The sequence below is a fragment of the Bombina bombina genome, chromosome 9 (assembly GCF_027579735.1).
Source record: "Bombina bombina isolate aBomBom1 chromosome 9, aBomBom1.pri, whole genome shotgun sequence".
In the NCBI taxonomy this organism is placed as follows: domain Eukaryota; kingdom Metazoa; phylum Chordata; class Amphibia; order Anura; family Bombinatoridae; genus Bombina; species Bombina bombina.
Window position 1 is genome coordinate 169728796 of NC_069507.1, and position 17942 is coordinate 169746737.

General features: G+C 40.0%; 1 protein-coding gene across 1 annotated transcript in view; it reads right to left on the reverse strand.

The window, feature by feature from the left end:
- Window positions 1–17942, reverse strand: part of LOC128640476 (uncharacterized) — an 82216-nt gene that overhangs the window by 35930 nt on the left and 28344 nt on the right. The window contains exon 2 of the mRNA XM_053692953.1: window positions 4140–4324. Within this exon, the coding sequence (XP_053548928.1) occupies window positions 4140–4166 (27 nt within the window). The 5' untranslated portion in view covers window positions 4167–4324. The remainder of the gene's footprint in view (window positions 1–4139; window positions 4325–17942) is intronic.

Consider the following 17942-nt stretch of genomic DNA (forward strand, 5'->3'; position numbering starts at 1 on the left):
GCACATATGAGATTATCTATCGCCTAAACCATACTCAGATGGGTTCTCCTTATATTTACTGATCTAGCTAGTACTTACCCCAAATAACTTTAATACTCTTCACCCTATTAAAATAAATGCAGTCATAGCCACCCAAAAGCTAAGCTATAACCTAACTCAAGGTAACCGCATATAAATATATATGCCTTCTTAAAGCTGTATGTTACCATCTCCATTAGAGATATATTTTTAGACATCACTTGCTCTCATACTTAGAGTGCATCAACTCCAGTTATACTTGAAGTTATTATCAATGACAGACATGCAGCAAAATAACCTGTATGGTCACATAAACGCTATATCTCTCTAGCAACCAGCCCGATAGCAACTAACCTTGTTAATACCACTCTCTACCTTTGTCTCAATATTTGTTTATAATTGTTATCCCTGTAACATGGTAGTAAACTTTATATGTACCATCTGCTAATCTTTAATAGATAATAATTTAATCAAAATATCTCCGCTCCCCCCCCCCCCATATGCTAACGTGGGCCTCTGGTGGACTTCACCCACCTTAGAATTTGTTTATTAGGGGTATTATTATTCATCTATTTTAAAGCGGTGCTCACCCACTGTTTGTTCTGCTTTGACCTGCTGTAAGATCAAAGTGATATCTATCTATATCATATATACAACTAACTTACCTCACTAGTGTTATGTCATAGGAGCCATTATTGGCCAGCTAATTAGTCGTTCATGGAAGCTTTCTAAAACTACAAAATAGAGGTTTCATGAGCTCTTAGTTTATATGTCAGTTCTTTTTTTTTTTTTTTTTTTATTCATGTTTTTGAACTGTGCTTTATGAAAGCTGTTGACATGTACTTTACGTGGCATTTGATGTATTTTCGCATAACCTCAATAAAAGATGGGGGGAAAAAGTACTAAATTACAAAAAACAAACAAACACTAAGTTACAAAAAAATCCCCACTAAATTACCAAAGATAAAAAAGAATTACACCTAATCTAATAGCCCTATCAAAATAAAAAAGCCCCCCCAAAATAAAAAAAACCCTAGCCTACAATAAACTACCAATGGCCCTTAAAAGGGCCTTTTGTGGGGCATTGCCCCAAAGATATCATCTCTTTTACCTGTAAAAAAAAATACAAACACCCCCCCCAACAGTTAAACCCACCACCCAACCAACCAACCCCCCCAAATAAAAAACCTAAAATAACCTAAGCTCCCCATTGCCCTGAAAAGTGCAATTGTATGGGCATTGCCCTTAAAAGGGCATTCAGCTCTTTTACATGGCCAGACCCTAATCTAAAAATAAAACCCACCTAAAAAACCCTTAAAAAAACCTAACACTAACCCCAAGACGATCCACTTACAGTTCTTGAAGTCCCGCTTGAAGGATCCATCCAGCTGGCAAAGTCTTCATCCAGGTGGCAAGAAGTCTTCATCCGGGCGGCCTCTTCCATCTTCATCCAGCCGGAGAAGTCCTCATCCATGCGGCAAGAAGTCTTCATCCAGACGGCATCTTCTATCTTCATCCATCCGGCTCAGAGCGGGTCCATCCTGAAGACATCTGGCGCGGAGCATCTTCTTCATACGGTCACCGCCTTAAACTGGAACTTCAATGCAAGTGACGCCATCCAAGATGGCATCCCTTGCATTCCTATTGGCTGAAAGATTTCAATCAGCCAATAGGATTAGAGCTGCTAAAATCACTTGCATTGAAGTTTCAGTTTACGGTTGCTACCGTATGAAGAGGATGCTCTGCGTCGGATGTCTTCAGGATGGACCCGCTCCGTGCCAGATGGATGAAGATAGAAGATGCCGTCTGGATGAAGACTTCTTGCCGCCTGGATGAGAACTTTGTCGGCTGGATGGATCCTTCAAGCGGGACTTCAAGAACTGTAAGTGGATCGTCTTGGGGTTAGTGTTAGTGTTTTTTTAAGGTTTTTTTGGGTGGGTTTTATTTTTTGATTAGGGTCTGGGCATGTAAAAGAGCTGAATGCCCTTTTAAGGTCAATGCCCATACAAATGCCCTTTTCAGGGCAATGGGGAGCTTAGGTTATTTTATTTGGGGGGGTTGGTTGGTTGGGTGGTGGGTTTTACTGTTGGGGAGGTGTTTGTATTTTTTTACAGGTAAAAGAGCTGATATCTTTGGGGCAATGTTGTAGGCTAGGGTATTTTTTTATTTTGGGGGGGCTTTTTTATTTTGATAGGGCTATTAGATTAGGTGTAATTCTGTTTTATTTTTAATAATTTGTTTTTTTATTTTTTGTAATTTAGTGTTTGTTTTGTAACTTAGTGTTTTTTTCTGTAATTTAGTACTTTTAATAATGCTTAATTGTATATTTAAATCATTTGAGTAGGGTTAGGTTTCTTTAATATGTAATTTAGTTTATTTAATTGGTAATTTAATTGTAGTATAATAGTTAGGGTAGGTTAATTAATAGTTTAAAATAGTTTATTTTAATTCTACAGGTAAGTTTTAATTTATTTTAAGATAGGGATGTTGTAATTTTAATTTAAAGTTAGGGGGTTGTTAGGTTTAGGGGTTAATAGCTTAATTTAGATTTTGGCGATGTGAGGGGCTGACGGTTTAGGGGTTAACAGGTTTAGTTAGTGGTAGTGATGTGGGAGGCCAGAGGTTTAGGGGTTAATACGTTTATTTAGTGACAACAGTGTCGGGGAGCAGCAAGATAGGGGTTAATAACTTTATTTATGTTGCGGCGGGGTTGGGGAGCGGCGGGATAGGGGTTAATAACTTTAGTTATGTTGCGGCGGGGTCGGGGAGCGGCGGGATAGGGGTTAATAATTTTAGTTATGTTGCGGCGGGGTCGGGGAGCGGCGGGATAGAGGTTAATAACATTATTTAGGTTGCGGCGATGTCGGGGAGCGGCGGGATAGGGGTTAAACATTTTAGTATAGTGTCAGCGTTTAGTGACAGGGTATAAATAAAGTTGGGAAGAAGCTGAATAGATGCGAGATCGATGACTGTTAGTTAACAACAGTCCAATGCTCATCGCCCCATACTTGGTGCGCGTCTTTTTGCCGTTTTTTTTTTATAAATATGGAGATCTTATTGAGATCTGCGGCCGCGATGTTATGCGAGCGTACTGATGCCGGTGAATGCAACACAGTTGACAGCTTGATAGATATCCCCCTTAGTCTTAACGTTTTTCTCTGTACATGTATGTGAAGCATAGCTGGATGTTCTCGGTGCACCAGCATTTTAAATACTGCAGCTGCTCAGAAAACCAGTGGGGCTAATTTCATGTCAGCAATTAACAATTTGAGTCATTACCAGATAATACAAGCACCTTAGGCTCTCTGTGCAATGATGCTAGTGCACTGTGCATACTTAAATACACTTTTGAAACAGCTATGGCTTTTATTAGAAACTTTTTTGCTAACACATGTATATTACAAAAATGCTTCTATTTAAAACTGAAATGTTTCCATGTGGATTCCAATTTTGGCTGGAATGTCCCTTTAAGTATGCACCATGCACCAGCATTTAAAATGCAGAACATTCTCCGACAGCCTAAGGTGCTTGTACCATCTGGTAATGACTCAATTTGTTAATTGCTAACATGATACAGACCCCACTGGTGCATTGAGCAGCTGCAGTATTTAATATGCTTGTACACTGAGAATACCTAGCTATGCTTCACATGCACGTGCAGAGATAAATGTTAAAACTAAAACAGTGATAACTTTTACTAGAAGCATTTTTGCTAATACATGTTTTTGCAAATATGTTTCTGTTCAAAGATGTAAGTAATCTATGTTCATTTAAATTGTGACCGAAATGTCCCTTAAAATATAAGTTGGATTTAAATACTACAGAATTCGTTTTGATCTTACTACTAATTCTCATTTTGCACAAAAAGACAACTGCCTCTGTTTTACAGTTGGAGAGGGACAAAAAAAAAAGTTTATTCAGAAGGGGAACATCAGCTTAAAGACAAAGAAACTGAAAATTACTTTGATAGAAAAATATTGACATGTCTGTTATAACTCAGTCATAAAATAAGACAGAGATAGATAGATAGATAGATAGATAGATAGATAGATAGATAGATAGATAGATAGATAGATAGATAGATAGATAGATAGATAAATGTATGATAGATAGATATTTACTGTATGTGTATTTTCCTGGGCCTCCATTTTCTTAAAGTCCCTTTCAGGATAGAGTTGTATCTCTTCAGGCGCCTGCCAAGTCACATGTGTATGTTCAACAAGTCAAGGGAGGGACTGATCAAGGCTGTCTCTTCCACTCTTTGTAGGTCGAGAGAAACTTCAGAGCAGGACAGGAAGATGTTTACCTGTAATTAAAGGACCAGTAAACACAGTAGATTTGCATAATCAACAATTGCAAGATAACAAGACAATGCAATAGCACTTAGTCTGAACTTCAAATGAGTAGTAGATTTTTTTTCTGACAATTTTAAAAGTTATGTCTTTTTCCACTCCCCCTGTACCATGTGACATCCATCATTCAATCACAAATGCATACACGTACCATGTGACAGCCATCAGCCATTCACAAATGCATACACACTTATTCTTGCACATGCTCAGTAGGAACTGGTGACTCATAAAGTTTAAATATAAAAAGACTGTGCACATTTAGTTAATGGAAGTAAATTGGAAAGTTGTTTAAAATGGCATGCCCTATCTGAATAATGAAAGTTTAATTTTGATTGAGTGTCCCTTTAAAGCAATTGACAGCTAGGGCTTGCAGATGGTGTTGTGAAAAAAGTATGCTTTAACAGGTTTAAAGGGATGCTAAAAACGAAATACATTCCATGCATCTCCGTCTAATTATGGATGCTGACATTTGGAACCTAGGTTACACTGCAGATATCTGAAGGAGAGTCGCTGCATATGTGCAAACAGATCAGCACTGGACGCAGTTAAAAATACATTTCAACATGGTGGCACCAATGACTAGAGGGAGACGGGGAATGACCTCGATACTACTTTTATAAAATATATTTAGGGCCAGATTAGGAGTGGAGTGCTATTTAACGCTCCCGCTTGTGCTTTAACTAACCCAACGAGCACAAAAAGCCAAAGTTCGTATATCGTGTGCGTGTTCACATATTCATCCATAGAATTCAATGAAGCAAAAAAAGTGGAAAACACCTAACACCCTACTCAAGTGCGCTAACCCGAAATGAAAATATGAATATTTCACATTTCAATGTTAACTATCTTCCAGAGGCTACCTGATTGCAGAGAGCAGTGGGACAGTTGAAATATGCAAGTCTGTGAATTTCTTTAGACTGTGGCAGATATACTTTAAATTCAGCTGATTGCAGAGGGCAGTGGGACAGATGAAATATGCAGGTCTGTGAATTTCTTTAGACTATATGATGCTGCGGATATCAGAGCAAGTTAAAGTGAAGGTAAAGTTTCAAGCTTTTGAAGACATACATTGATTACTTAATATTAGTATAATCTAATCGCTAACTTAGATTTTCTATTACTTTGCAAATGTTCAATTTATATACATCTATCTAACGCTACGATTTCTATGGTGACTCCTCCCTACCTCTATTTACTGCTTCATTGGTCTGTGATGTATAGAGCAGTCCAACCTGCTCTATACGTCTCTCAAAATCGCGTGCACAATGATCAGATCTGAAGCTCTGATTAACCACGCATGCGCAAATCAGCGATTGAACTCTACTGCGCATGCAAAGCCTTTATCCAAATGTGAAATGGGAGTGCGCAAGGGATTCCTTATGAATAAAAAAAGAGTAGCGCATGCGCAGAGGATAAAGGAGGAGGGTGACGTGGAGTGACGGCCGCCTAACGGCCAGATTATCAATTGGATAATGGAAACATGTGATAGAGCCAAACCCCCTCCCCCCCCCAAACAAATGGGTTGAATTTGTGGAGTAACAGTAACTGAATTATAACGTTGTTAACTCCATTTACACTAAAAAGTTATAACGTTTGATGAATGAAAGTCATACTGATTTTCAACAAAGAATAACATACTGGATCGGCATCAAGGTAAGTTTACCTTCACTTTAAGTAACGAGTCTACACAGTGGCTATAGTGCAGCAAATGCTCTAGGTAATTTTGATTTTTGAGTACAGGCTGTATGAGGTCAATCATATCTTTAACTGCACAAGTAAGTAGATTGCATTATATTGAGGTAACCTAAGGAAAACTAAAACACAGGAGCTCCTAGGACTCCTCACCAGTACCCTAACGTCCCTAACATGTTTCGCCTGAATGGCTTTTTCAAAGGGTGAGCGCACCGCTACAGTGTCGGCTTTTTATAGTGTGTTTAAATATGCTCCCTTTCCTGATGTCATCAACGGACAGCCAATCCGGACAGTGGGGTATATTTATTAAAGTATCATGTCCGCCGCACATCGATAAATGCCGACAGCATACACTGTCAGCATTTATTATTGTGAACTGCTGGTGCAATGCCGCCCACTGCATATTCGCCACTAGCAGGGGGTGTCAATTCTGTTTGCCGTCTCAGAGCAGGCGGACAGGTTATGGAGCAGCGGTCTTTAGATTGCTGCTTCATAAACACAGGGCATCAAGCTCCGTACGTAGCTTGATAAATTGACCCCAGTATCTCTGCCATCCTTGTAAATACATTGCTCAGAATGTATGTGATGAATGGATATACATGTAAGGCAATTATAGATAACAAAATTGTTGCGATTTTGATGTGTTGAATCAAGATTAACTTTTATAGTACTCAACTTGTAGTTAATAGTGTGTATACGAAACTTAAATCAGCATTATGACTTAAAGGGACAGTAAAGTCAAAACTAAACTTTCATGATTCAGATAGGGTATGCAATTTTAAACAACTTTCCAATGTACTTTTATCATCAAATTTGCTTTGTTCCCTTGGTGGTATTTTTGAAAAGCTAAACCTAGCTAGGCTCAAACTAATTTCTAAACCATTAAAAAAACACCCCTTAGCTCAGAGCATTTTGAAAGTTTTTCACAGTTAGACTGTGCTAGTTCACATGTGTCATATTAGATAACATTGTGCTCACTCCTGTGAAGTTATTTAGGAGTCTTCACTGATTGACTACACTGCATGTCTGTCAAAAGCACTTAGATAAGGAGGCTATCTGCAGAGGCTTAGATACAAGGTAATCACAGAGGTAAAAAGTATATTAATATAACTGTGTTGTTTATGCAAAAATGGGGAATGGTTAAAGGGTTAAATAAGAAAAATTTTGGTGTATACTGTCCCTTTAAATATATTGGGATGGTATTAGATGCGGATTACTTTCGTTTGAGGTCTTATATAATGGCTTATTGCGTGTGTATTAGAACCTATTATTGCTTACTGATACATATAAATTTACAGTCAACCCAATGGCCGTCAACCGCAAATACGCTGGAATTCTGCAGCGTATTTGTGGCGAGCATGATTCCCCTTAGTTATCAAACCCTACAGACCGTCAAAAGTAGAATTTTGTGAAGTAACATACGATCCGCAGGACTCAGTCCGACACAGATCGATGCTTACGTCATTACAGATGTTCCGAATGCAAATTCGGCACAATCTGACTACTTTTGCTAGTTATCAGATTTCTACCAGGTACGCTCGCCACTATTCCAGGCCAGCGTACCTGGTTTTCAATCTGCCGCCCTGGAGGCGGCGGATACCATAGGAATCAATGGGAGTCTGAAAGCTGCGAAAGCTCATGTTCGCTGCTGCACGATATCCCATTGATTCCTATGGTAACGTTTACACCTAACACCCTAACATGTACCCCGAGTCTAAACACCCCTAATCTGCGAGCTAAATCCTATTGGCTGATTGGATCAGCCAATAGGATTGAACTTCAATCCTATTGGCTGATTGCATCAGCCAATAGGATTTTTCCTACCTTAATTCCGATTGGCTGATATAATTCTATCAGCCAATCGGAATTGAAGGGATGCCATCTTGGATGACGTCACTTAAAGGAACCGTCATTGTTCAAGAAGACGTCGGATGAAGAGGATGCTCCGCGTCGGATGTCTAGAAGATGGAGCCGTTCCGTGCCAGATGGATGAAGATAGAAGATGCCGTCTGGATGAAGACTTCTGCCCGTCTGAAGGACCTCTTCTGCCCGTCTGGAGGACCACTTCTGTCGGCTTCGTTGAGGACTTCGGCCCGGTTGGGTGAAGACTTCTCACGGTAGGTTTATCTTCAAGGGGTTAGTGTTAGGTTTTTTTAAGGGGGGATTGGGTGGGTTTTAGAGTAGGGTTGGTTGTGTAGGTGGTGGGTTTTAATGTTGGGGGGGTTTGTAATTTTTTTTACAGGTAAAAGAGCTGATTACTTTGGGGCAATGCCCCGCAAAAGGCCCTTTTAAGGGCTATTTGTAATTTAGTGTAGGGTAGGGTGTTTTTTATTTTGGGGGGGCTTTTTTATTTTGTTAGGGGGATTAGATTAGGTGTAATTAGTTTAAAAATCTTGTAATTTGTTTATTATTTTCTGTAATTTAGTGGGGGGGTTTTTGTACTTTAGATAATTTTATTTAATTGTATTTAATTGTATTTAGTTTAGGGAATTAATGTAATTATAGTGTAGTGTTAGTTGTAATTGTAACTTAGGTTAGGTTTTATTTTACAGGTATAAATTTGTATTTATTTTAACTAGGAAGTTATTAAATAGTTAATAACTATTTAATAACTATTGTTCCTAGTTAAAATAAAGACAAACTTGCCTGTAAAATAAAAATAAACCCTAAGCTAGCTACAATGTAACTATTAGTTATATTGTAGCTATCTTAGGGTTTATTTTACAGGTAAGTATTTAGTTTTAAATACGAATTATTTAGCTAATGATATTAATATTTATTTAGATTTATTTTAATTATATTTAAGTTAGGGGTGTTAGGGTTAGGGTTAGACTTAGGTTTAGGGGTTAATAAATTTAATATAGTGGCGGTGACGTTGGGGGCGGCAGATTAGGGGTTAATAAATGTAGGTAGGTGGTGGCGGTGTAGGGGGCAGCAGATTAGGGGTTAATAAATATAATGTAGGTGGCGGCGGTGTAGGGGGGGCAGATTAGAGGTTAATAAATATAATGTATATGGCGGCGGTGTAGGGGGCGGCAGATTAGAGGTTAATAAGTATAATATAGGTGGTGGCGGTGTAGGGGGCGGCAGATTAGGGGTTAATAAGTATAATGTAGGTGGCGGCGGTGTAGGGGGCGGAAGATTAGGGGTTAATAAGTATAATGTAGGTGGTGGTGGTGTAGGGGGTGGAATATTAGGGGTTAATAAGTATAATGTAGGTGGCAGTGGGCTCCGGGAGTGGCAGTTTAGGGGTTAAACACTTTATTTAGTTGGGGCGGGGTCCGTGAGCAGCGGTTTAGGGGTTAATACATTTATTAGAGTTGCGGTGGGCTCCGGGAACGGCGGTATAGGGGTAAAACAGTTTAGTATAGTGTGGGTGTTTAGTGACAGGGTACCAATAAAGCTGGGAAAAAGCCGAAGAGCAGCGAGATCCATGACTGTTAGTTAACAACAGTCCACTGTTCATCGCACCGTACTTGGTGCATGGCTTTTTGACAGCTTTTTTGGTAATTTTGTAGAACGTATTCAGGTCCGCGGCAGCGATGTTAGGCGATCTTAGGCGAGCGTATTGGTGCCGTCGAATGCAAGTAAGTTGACGGCTTATTAAATAGATGCCAATATGTGAAAAGAGAAAGTGACTAAAAATTTAGGGTGAAGCCTAGTGTAAGATCTGAGATCTCTAGTGTTAGTAAAAAACTAACGTAGTGGAGTGAGAAAATATCCCTATTTGTACTACTCGCTATCCAGAATAAACTGTATGATATTTAGAGAAAGGGCCTTGGTATGTGATGTATACTGAAATTAGACCATAATAATATACGGTCCACTAATAGTCTTTGTGTGCAGCTCAATGTGCTAGGAAAGAACAGGAAAAGATGTTGTTATATCACACCCGCTTTCGCCCCCGTCACGCACACTCCCGCCTTGCCCTGCCCCTTTCTGATCCTCACGGCGGTCACTGCTGATCCTTCCTTACGGTGCATGACTGCATCGGACAAACATACCTGGCCTTTCATAATATAGGATGAATATTGCATATATATGCTTTTACATGTTTTCATCTACTTAACTACAAAGGGCTCCAATGCACTTATATATATATATGTCTATATATGTGTACATATGTATTTATGTTTATAGGTATACATATGTCTGTAATTACATATATACAAATATAAATACATAAATACATTTTTACACACATACAGTATGTACATATATATATATATATATATATATATATATATATATATATATATATATATATATATATATATATATATACACACATACATACACATACATGTATGTGTCTCAATGTTAAATTTCCTTTGCCATGCATTTTTTTATCTAACACCTGAGACCTCATGTCTTTGATCACTTATAACTTTTGTGTGCAATATTTTTTTAATACATTTTATTATAGAGTGTTATTATGAGTGTAACTATACTTTATAATGTATTTTTTATGTTTTGTGCAACTTCTTTGTTTTGTGAAATAATTCAAATAAATAAATCAGAGCTCTGAGGACGCGGTAATGATTCTAGCGTAAATTACGTTCAAGCGATCGCGTTTACTTTCAACTTGTAATACGAGCAGTAAACCCGATGAGCGCAAACACGATAAACCCCTTATCGCTTGCGCTTAACTGCTAGTGCTCAACTGGTAACCTGGCCCTTAGTATTTAATGTTCCTTTAATGATGGTTATAAAGTTATGTAGAAACAGTCACAAAGAATTGCACTCAGAAAAACACAGAATATGTGGTTAGTAAAGTGCACTGGTTTTCAAACCTGTCCACAGGTCTCCCAAACAGTCCAGATTGTCAGGATTACCTTGGGTGAGAGCAGGTAAAATAACCATGTTTACTTATCAGCTGATTATTTCACCTGTGCTCTAGTTCAGATATCCTCAAAATGTGACCCGTTAGGATGGCCTGAGGACAGATTTGAAAAAACCTTATTTCCTTTCCTCAGACACCCCTGCCCTCATTATTGGCGACTTTAACATCCCTCTTGACAATCCCACTGCCTCCTCTGCAAAACAACTTCTTCAACTGACTTCCTCTTTCGGCCTGTCACAATGGACTGACTCTCCCACTCACAAAGATGGTCATTCCCTTGATCTGATTTTCACCTATCGATGCACTCTTTCAAATTTGACAAACTCCCCTTTTCCTGTCTCTGACCATCATCTCCTAACTTGCAACATCACTTCCCTACCTACAACTCCCCCTCCCTCTACCCCTCACACCAAACTTCACAGAAGCATAAATCACTAGATCTGCATCAGCTTGCTAGCTCTCTCAAACCTCTCCTCTCATCCATCACCTCCTTTTCCTGCCCTGACCAATCTATCTGCCAGTATAATTCCACCCTTACATCGGTCATTGACACTCTGGCCCCTCCAATCTTAGCTCAGAAACCACACTCTCATCCTCAGCCCTGGCATACTCCTCTGACACTATACCTACACAGATGCTCCCGTACTGCTGAGCAACATTGGAGAAAATCTCGGATTTCAGCTGACTTTCTTAACTACATGTTCATCCTGAACTCCTACTATTCTGACCTTAATCTTTATAAGCAACAATATTTTTCTAATCTCATCTCTACTCTTTCCTCTAACCATAAACGTCTGTTCTCCACGTTCAACACTCTTCTCCGCCCACCCCCACCTCCTAACATAACCTCTCTCTCAGCTCAAGATTTTGCAAGCCACTTCAACAACAAAATTTACTCAATCAGAAGTGAAATCAGCTCTCAACATACTTCCAATCTTCCGCCCCCTCAAAAGCTCACGATCACCCAAAACCCAAATATCCAAAAATGCAGCTCTTTTGCCCCTGTTAATGAGGATGAAGTGTCTGCCCTTATACTGTCCTCCCACCTCACTACCTGTCCCCTTGACCCCATCCCCCCACAGCTACTCCCCTCCCTCTCTTCTTCCCTCACCCCCATACTCACACACATTTTCAACCTCTCCCTCAGCACTGGTATATTTCCCTCATCTCTAAAACATGCACTGGTCACACCTATCCTCAAAAAACCTTCCCTTGATCCAACCTCCCCTTCCAATTACCGCCCTATTTCCCTACTCTCTCTTGCCTCAAAGCTCCTCGAAAAGCTAGTTTACGCACGTCTATCCCATTTCCTTACACTAATCTCTCTTCTTGACCCACTGCAATCTGGATTTCGTTCCCATCACTCTACAGAGACAGCAATTGTCAAGGTTACCAATGACCTACTTACAGCAAAATCCAAAGGCCACTTCTCTCTGCTTATCCTCTTTGACCTGTCTGCAGCCTTTGACACTGTTGACCACCCTCTTCTGCTCCAAACCCTCCAATCCTTCGGCATCTGTGACACAGCTCTCTCATGGTTCTCTTCCTATCTGACTTACCGTACATTTAGTGTAGCCTTCTCCGGAGCATCCTCTGCCCCGTTACCACTTTCTGTTGGGGTACCTCAATGCTCTGTCCTTGGTCCCCTTCTCTTTCAATCTACTCGTCATCACAAGGTTCCTTAATAAAGTCCCATAGGTTTCAATTCCATTTGTATGCCGATGACACCCAAATCTACCTCTCTGCACCAGACCTACCTCCTTCCTTACTAACCCGTGTCACTAACTGTCTTTCTCACATCTCATCTTGGATGTCCTCTAACTACCTTAAGCTAAATCTCTCCAAAACTGAACTCCTTATTTTTCCCCCTTCTTCCAATGTCTCCACCCCCAAAATTTCTATAACTGTTGATAATTCCATCATTACCCCTACCCCGCACGCCCGATGTCTTGGGGTCACACTTGACTCAGATCTTTCCTTCACTCCTCACATTCAGTCCTTGGCTAAAGCCTGCCGCTTCCAACTTAAAAACATCGCTAAAATTAGAAATTTCCTTACACGAGATACAACCAAGATTTTAATCCACTCTCTCATCCTTTCCCGCCTCAACTACTGCAATTCTGTCCTCTCTGGTCTACCTAGCTGCTGCATAGCTCCTTTACAATCCATTATGAATGCCTCTGCCAGACTCATCTTCCTTACTCATCGCTCTTCATCTGCTGCACCTATCTGCCAATCCCTTCACTGGCTTCCTCTTGCCTCTAGGATTAAACATAAAATCCTCACCCTGACATATAAAGCTCTCAACTGCACTGCTCCCCCCTACATCTCAGAACTTGTCTCTAGATACTCTCCCTCCCGTCACCTTCGATCAGCTCAGGATCTCCTCCTCTCCTCCTCTCTTGTTACTTCCTCACATTCACGTTTACAGGACTTATCTAGACTGGCCCCCATCTTGTGGAATTCCCTGCCTCGCTCCATAAGACTCTCCCCTAGTTTTTACAGCTTCAAGCACTCCCTAAAAACTCTACTATTCAGGGATGCATACAACCAACACTAACCTTCCCTAACACCATTGCTTTCCCCTTGAACCCCTTAGATTGTAAGCCTATGGGCCCAGCTGCTTACAGATCGCTTCATAAGAGCCGACTACAACAGTGAAACTCTCGGCAGGGCCCTCTACCCACTTGACCCCTACAAAAGCTATCCTGTACACCGACTATGTTTACAGCGCTGCGGAATCTGTTGGCGCTCTACAAATACCTGATAATAATAATAAGCCAGTGGTATAGTGTGACCTGATGTTAAAAGTTAAAAATGGGATAAACATGCAAAACTTAAAGAATCATGAAAGTTAAAAACAAAGGGATATGAAACCCAATTTTTTTTATTTTATGAGCATGCCATTTTAATCCATTTTCAAACTGATTTCTACCAATTTGCCTCATTCTATCGGTATCCTTTGTTAAAAAGCATACCTCGGTAGACTCAGGAGCAGCAATGCACTACTGGGACCCAACTGCTGATTGGTGGCTGCACATATACGCCTCTTCTCATTGGCTCACCAGATGTGTTCAGCTAGCTCCCAGTAAGGCATTGCTGCTCCTTCAACACAATATATCAAGAGATTGAAGCACATTTGATGAAAGAATTAAATTGGAAAGTTGTTTAAAATAGTATGCTCTATCTGAATCACAAACATTGGGCTATATATCCCTTTAAGCTTTCATGGTTTAGGCAGACCATGCAATTTTAAGAGACTTCTCAATTTACTTTAATTATTAAATGTACTTCATTTTCTTGATATTATTTTTTCAAAAGCATACCTAGATATATAGTAGCAATACACTTTTGGGACCCAGGTGATAATTGGTGGTACACACATGCCTCTTGCCATTCACTAACCAGGCGGGTTCAATTAGCTTTAACATAGTTAAACGCAAGCAACAAGGCAATAATAAAATGCTTTTTGAGCTATTAAATCACTTTAAGCTGGCAATCCTAAACTGAATTGATCTAATGCTCTTTTCACAGCAGCGGGTAATCAGAGTTAAGACCAAAAACAATGCATCCAATAGCTTGCAAAAAGACAAACAATACAAACTAGAGGGTTAAAATGATCATTTTAAAAGGAAAAGAACACACCAGACTAAGGGCTAGCTTACGAGTGAAGCGCTATTTTTTGCTCACGCTCACGCAATAACTTTGCTAAACGGAGGCTTTTTGCGCCATGATAAAGATAAGACGATGGAGTGCCACCGGAATGAAGATGGACCACCGCCGGGATGAAGATAAGAAGATCGCCACTGGAATGAAGATGTTTCTAGATTGGGGGGGGGGGGGTTGGTTGTTTTTTCTGGGCAGCAAAAGAGCTGAATGCCCCTTTAAGGGCAATGCCCGGCCAAATGCCCTTTTCAGGGTATTTTTTAGCGTCGTTTTTTTAGATAGACTTTTTTGTTAATGGTAGAGGTTTTTAGTTTTTGGGGGGTTTTTTTAAGAAAAAGAGCTAAGAAACTTTAGGGCAATGCCCTACAAAAGGTCCTTTTAATTGTTATTAAAGAGTTGCATAACTCTTTTTTTTTTTTTTTGTGGTAATTTGTTTATTTTTTATAATGGTAGGTTTTTTGGGGGTTTTTTAGTAATGGTGGGGGGTGGGGTTTTACAGGTAGTGTTATTTTAGTTTATTTTTTACTTTATTAGGTAAGTTTTATTTGTTTTTAATGTAGTTAGGTTTTTATTGTTTTGTAAAGGTAAGGTTAGTCTATTTTGGAGTAACCTAAGGGTGTTAGGTCAGGGGGTATAGATGTTTGGGTTACTTTGCGGAAGGGGTGTGGTGGTTTAGGGGTAAATAGTGTAGAAGGATAGTTTGAGATGTGGGGTGTGACGGTTTAGGGGTTAATAGTGTAGAAGAGTAGCTTGTGATGTGGGAGGTGGTGGTTTAGGGGTTAATAGTTGTGACGTATACCCCGGCTACCCCAGCTACCCTGACTGGGTAGTTCCGCCAAGAGGGGTTCTGCATCCTCCCTGCCGACTGCAGCTTTGTAGCCGGCAAGTGACCATAGCCTGAAGCCCACCCTGATACCTGGACCGCACCAGTATTCAGGGTTCCACCCTGTGGCAGACTCCGGCTACCCCGACTAGGTAGCTCTGCCAGAGGGTCCTTCCTTTTCCTGACAACAGGTTGTTATGTTGCAGAGAAAGTGATTATTGCAATCCCCACCCAAATAACTAGACAGACTAGCATTCAGGTGAAACAAGAACTGATTTTGTTGTGAAACACACTCACCTTATATACACACACAAAGGATCTTATCTGACTCTCAAACCTCTTGCCATTCCTGGCAGGCTGGCGCCAGCCATAGCAGCCACAGTCCCACAGAGTCCCAGGACCCAAATGTGGTAGTTACGGGGTGATCCCGGGGGAAGCTTTCGGTCCCCAGATGCCACAGTCCAAAAAGCGGTGTGATCCGTTACTGGGGACCGGAGTTACAGCCCGGTAAAGATAGGGGGGTAGAGGTGTCCAAAAAATCCAATTCCCAAAGGAGCTCTCCTCCGGTAATTCTCCCACCTCTTGTACTCCCTAGGGGCTACTGATCCCCATAAGAGCGGAGCTCTGTGGCAAAAGGCTGCTGGAGCGACCAGGGTTAAAGCTAGCGGGTGTTAGGCCTTGATGCGGAGTTCCAGGAGCCCGGCCTGCCTAGGAGGGTTTTCCCAGTCAGAGATCAGCTTTTCTCTGACAAGATACAACACAGCAAAACAACACACAGCAAGAGTCAGTAAGATCTTGTAAGCCAAGAAATGCCCAAATCTGGTGTAAAAGGGAGTTAGCAAGGTAGTAGGGGGGTGGGGGGAAGTATGGGTGGCAATATTATAGAAGGGTAGTTTGCAATGTGGGGTGGTGGTGGTTTAGGGATTAATAGTGTAGAAGGGTAGTTTGACGGTTTAGGGGTTAAAAGTGTAGTGGGGACTTTACAGTGGGATATGTGATGGGTTTAGGGGTTATTAGATTAGGGGGCTTATAGCGATTCGGGTTAGAGCACGAGTATGGGTGTTTGTTAGGGTTTGTTCCACTTTTCTCTCTCCTTTGAAGTCAATGGGAGAGAACATTTACGCAATCACGATATTCTAAGTTCTGCTCTTTGCGTGAGTCGGTTTAGTGCTCAAGCGATAAACATTTACTTTCAACTTGTAATACGAGTGCCACCCTACTTGTGCAAAGTGCAGAAGTCGAGCAGTGTTAGCGTGTGAGCGGCAGTGGTAATTACCGCTCCACTTGTAATCTACCCCATTAAAGCTAAATAAAAATGATATCGCATATTTTAAATTATTTAACTGGAAAAGACTCAAAAGTGTATAAATATTTCTATATATGTATATTTATTTATGTATGTATCGTCCATGCTAACTTGCGCGCATAATGCAAGTTGAAAGTAAACGGTTGTGCTTGAACAAAAACAGAAACTGCGCTTGAAGAATAAGTGCAACCAGACTTGGGATAAACTAAAAAGTTTAAAAAAAAATATTCACAAAACACATTAAAAACATATTAAAACAAACTATTATGGTCATATATACTTTCCTTTGGATATACAGTATATATATATATATATATATATATATATATATATATATATATATATATATATATATATATATATATATATATATATATATATATGTGTATATATATATATATATATATATATATATATATATACATATGTGTATATATACATGTCTATATATGTGTATATATGTGTATTACAATGTTTATATGTGTAAATATGTATGTGCTTCTATACATACATATGAACACATGACACATTTAATATAATTTGTATTCATTCTTAGTGATGTCGCGAACCAAAAAATTTGGGTTCGCGAATGGCGGACACGAACTTCCGCAACTGTTCGCGAACGGTCAAACCGGGCAAACCGCCATAGACTTCAATAGGCAGGCAAATTTTAAAACCCACAGGGACTCTTTCTGGCCACAATAGTGATGGAAAAGTTGTTTCAAGGGTACTAACACCTGGACTGTGGCATGCCGGAGGGGGATCCATGGCAAAACTCTTATGGAAAATTACATAGTTGATGCAGAGTCTGTTTTTAAGCCATAAAGGGCATAAATCACCTAACATTGCTAAATTGTTTGGAATAACGTGCTTTAAAACATTAGGTATGATGTTGTATCGGTCAGGTAGTGTAAGGGTTACGCCCGCATCACAGTGACAGACCAAACTCCCCGTTTAAAGCGACAGACTACACCAGAATTGTTATTGTTTTAAAAGATAGATAATCCCTTTATTACCCATTTCCCAGTTTTTCATAACTAACACATTTATAATAATATACTTTTAACCTCTGTGATTATCTTGTATCTAAGCCTCTGCAAACTGCCCCATTTTTCAGTTCTTTTGACAGACTTGCAGTCTAGCCAATCAGTGCCTGCTCCCAGATAACTTCTCGTGCACTAGCACAGTGTTATCTATATGAAATACGTGAACTAACACCCTCTAGTGGTGAAAAACTGTTAA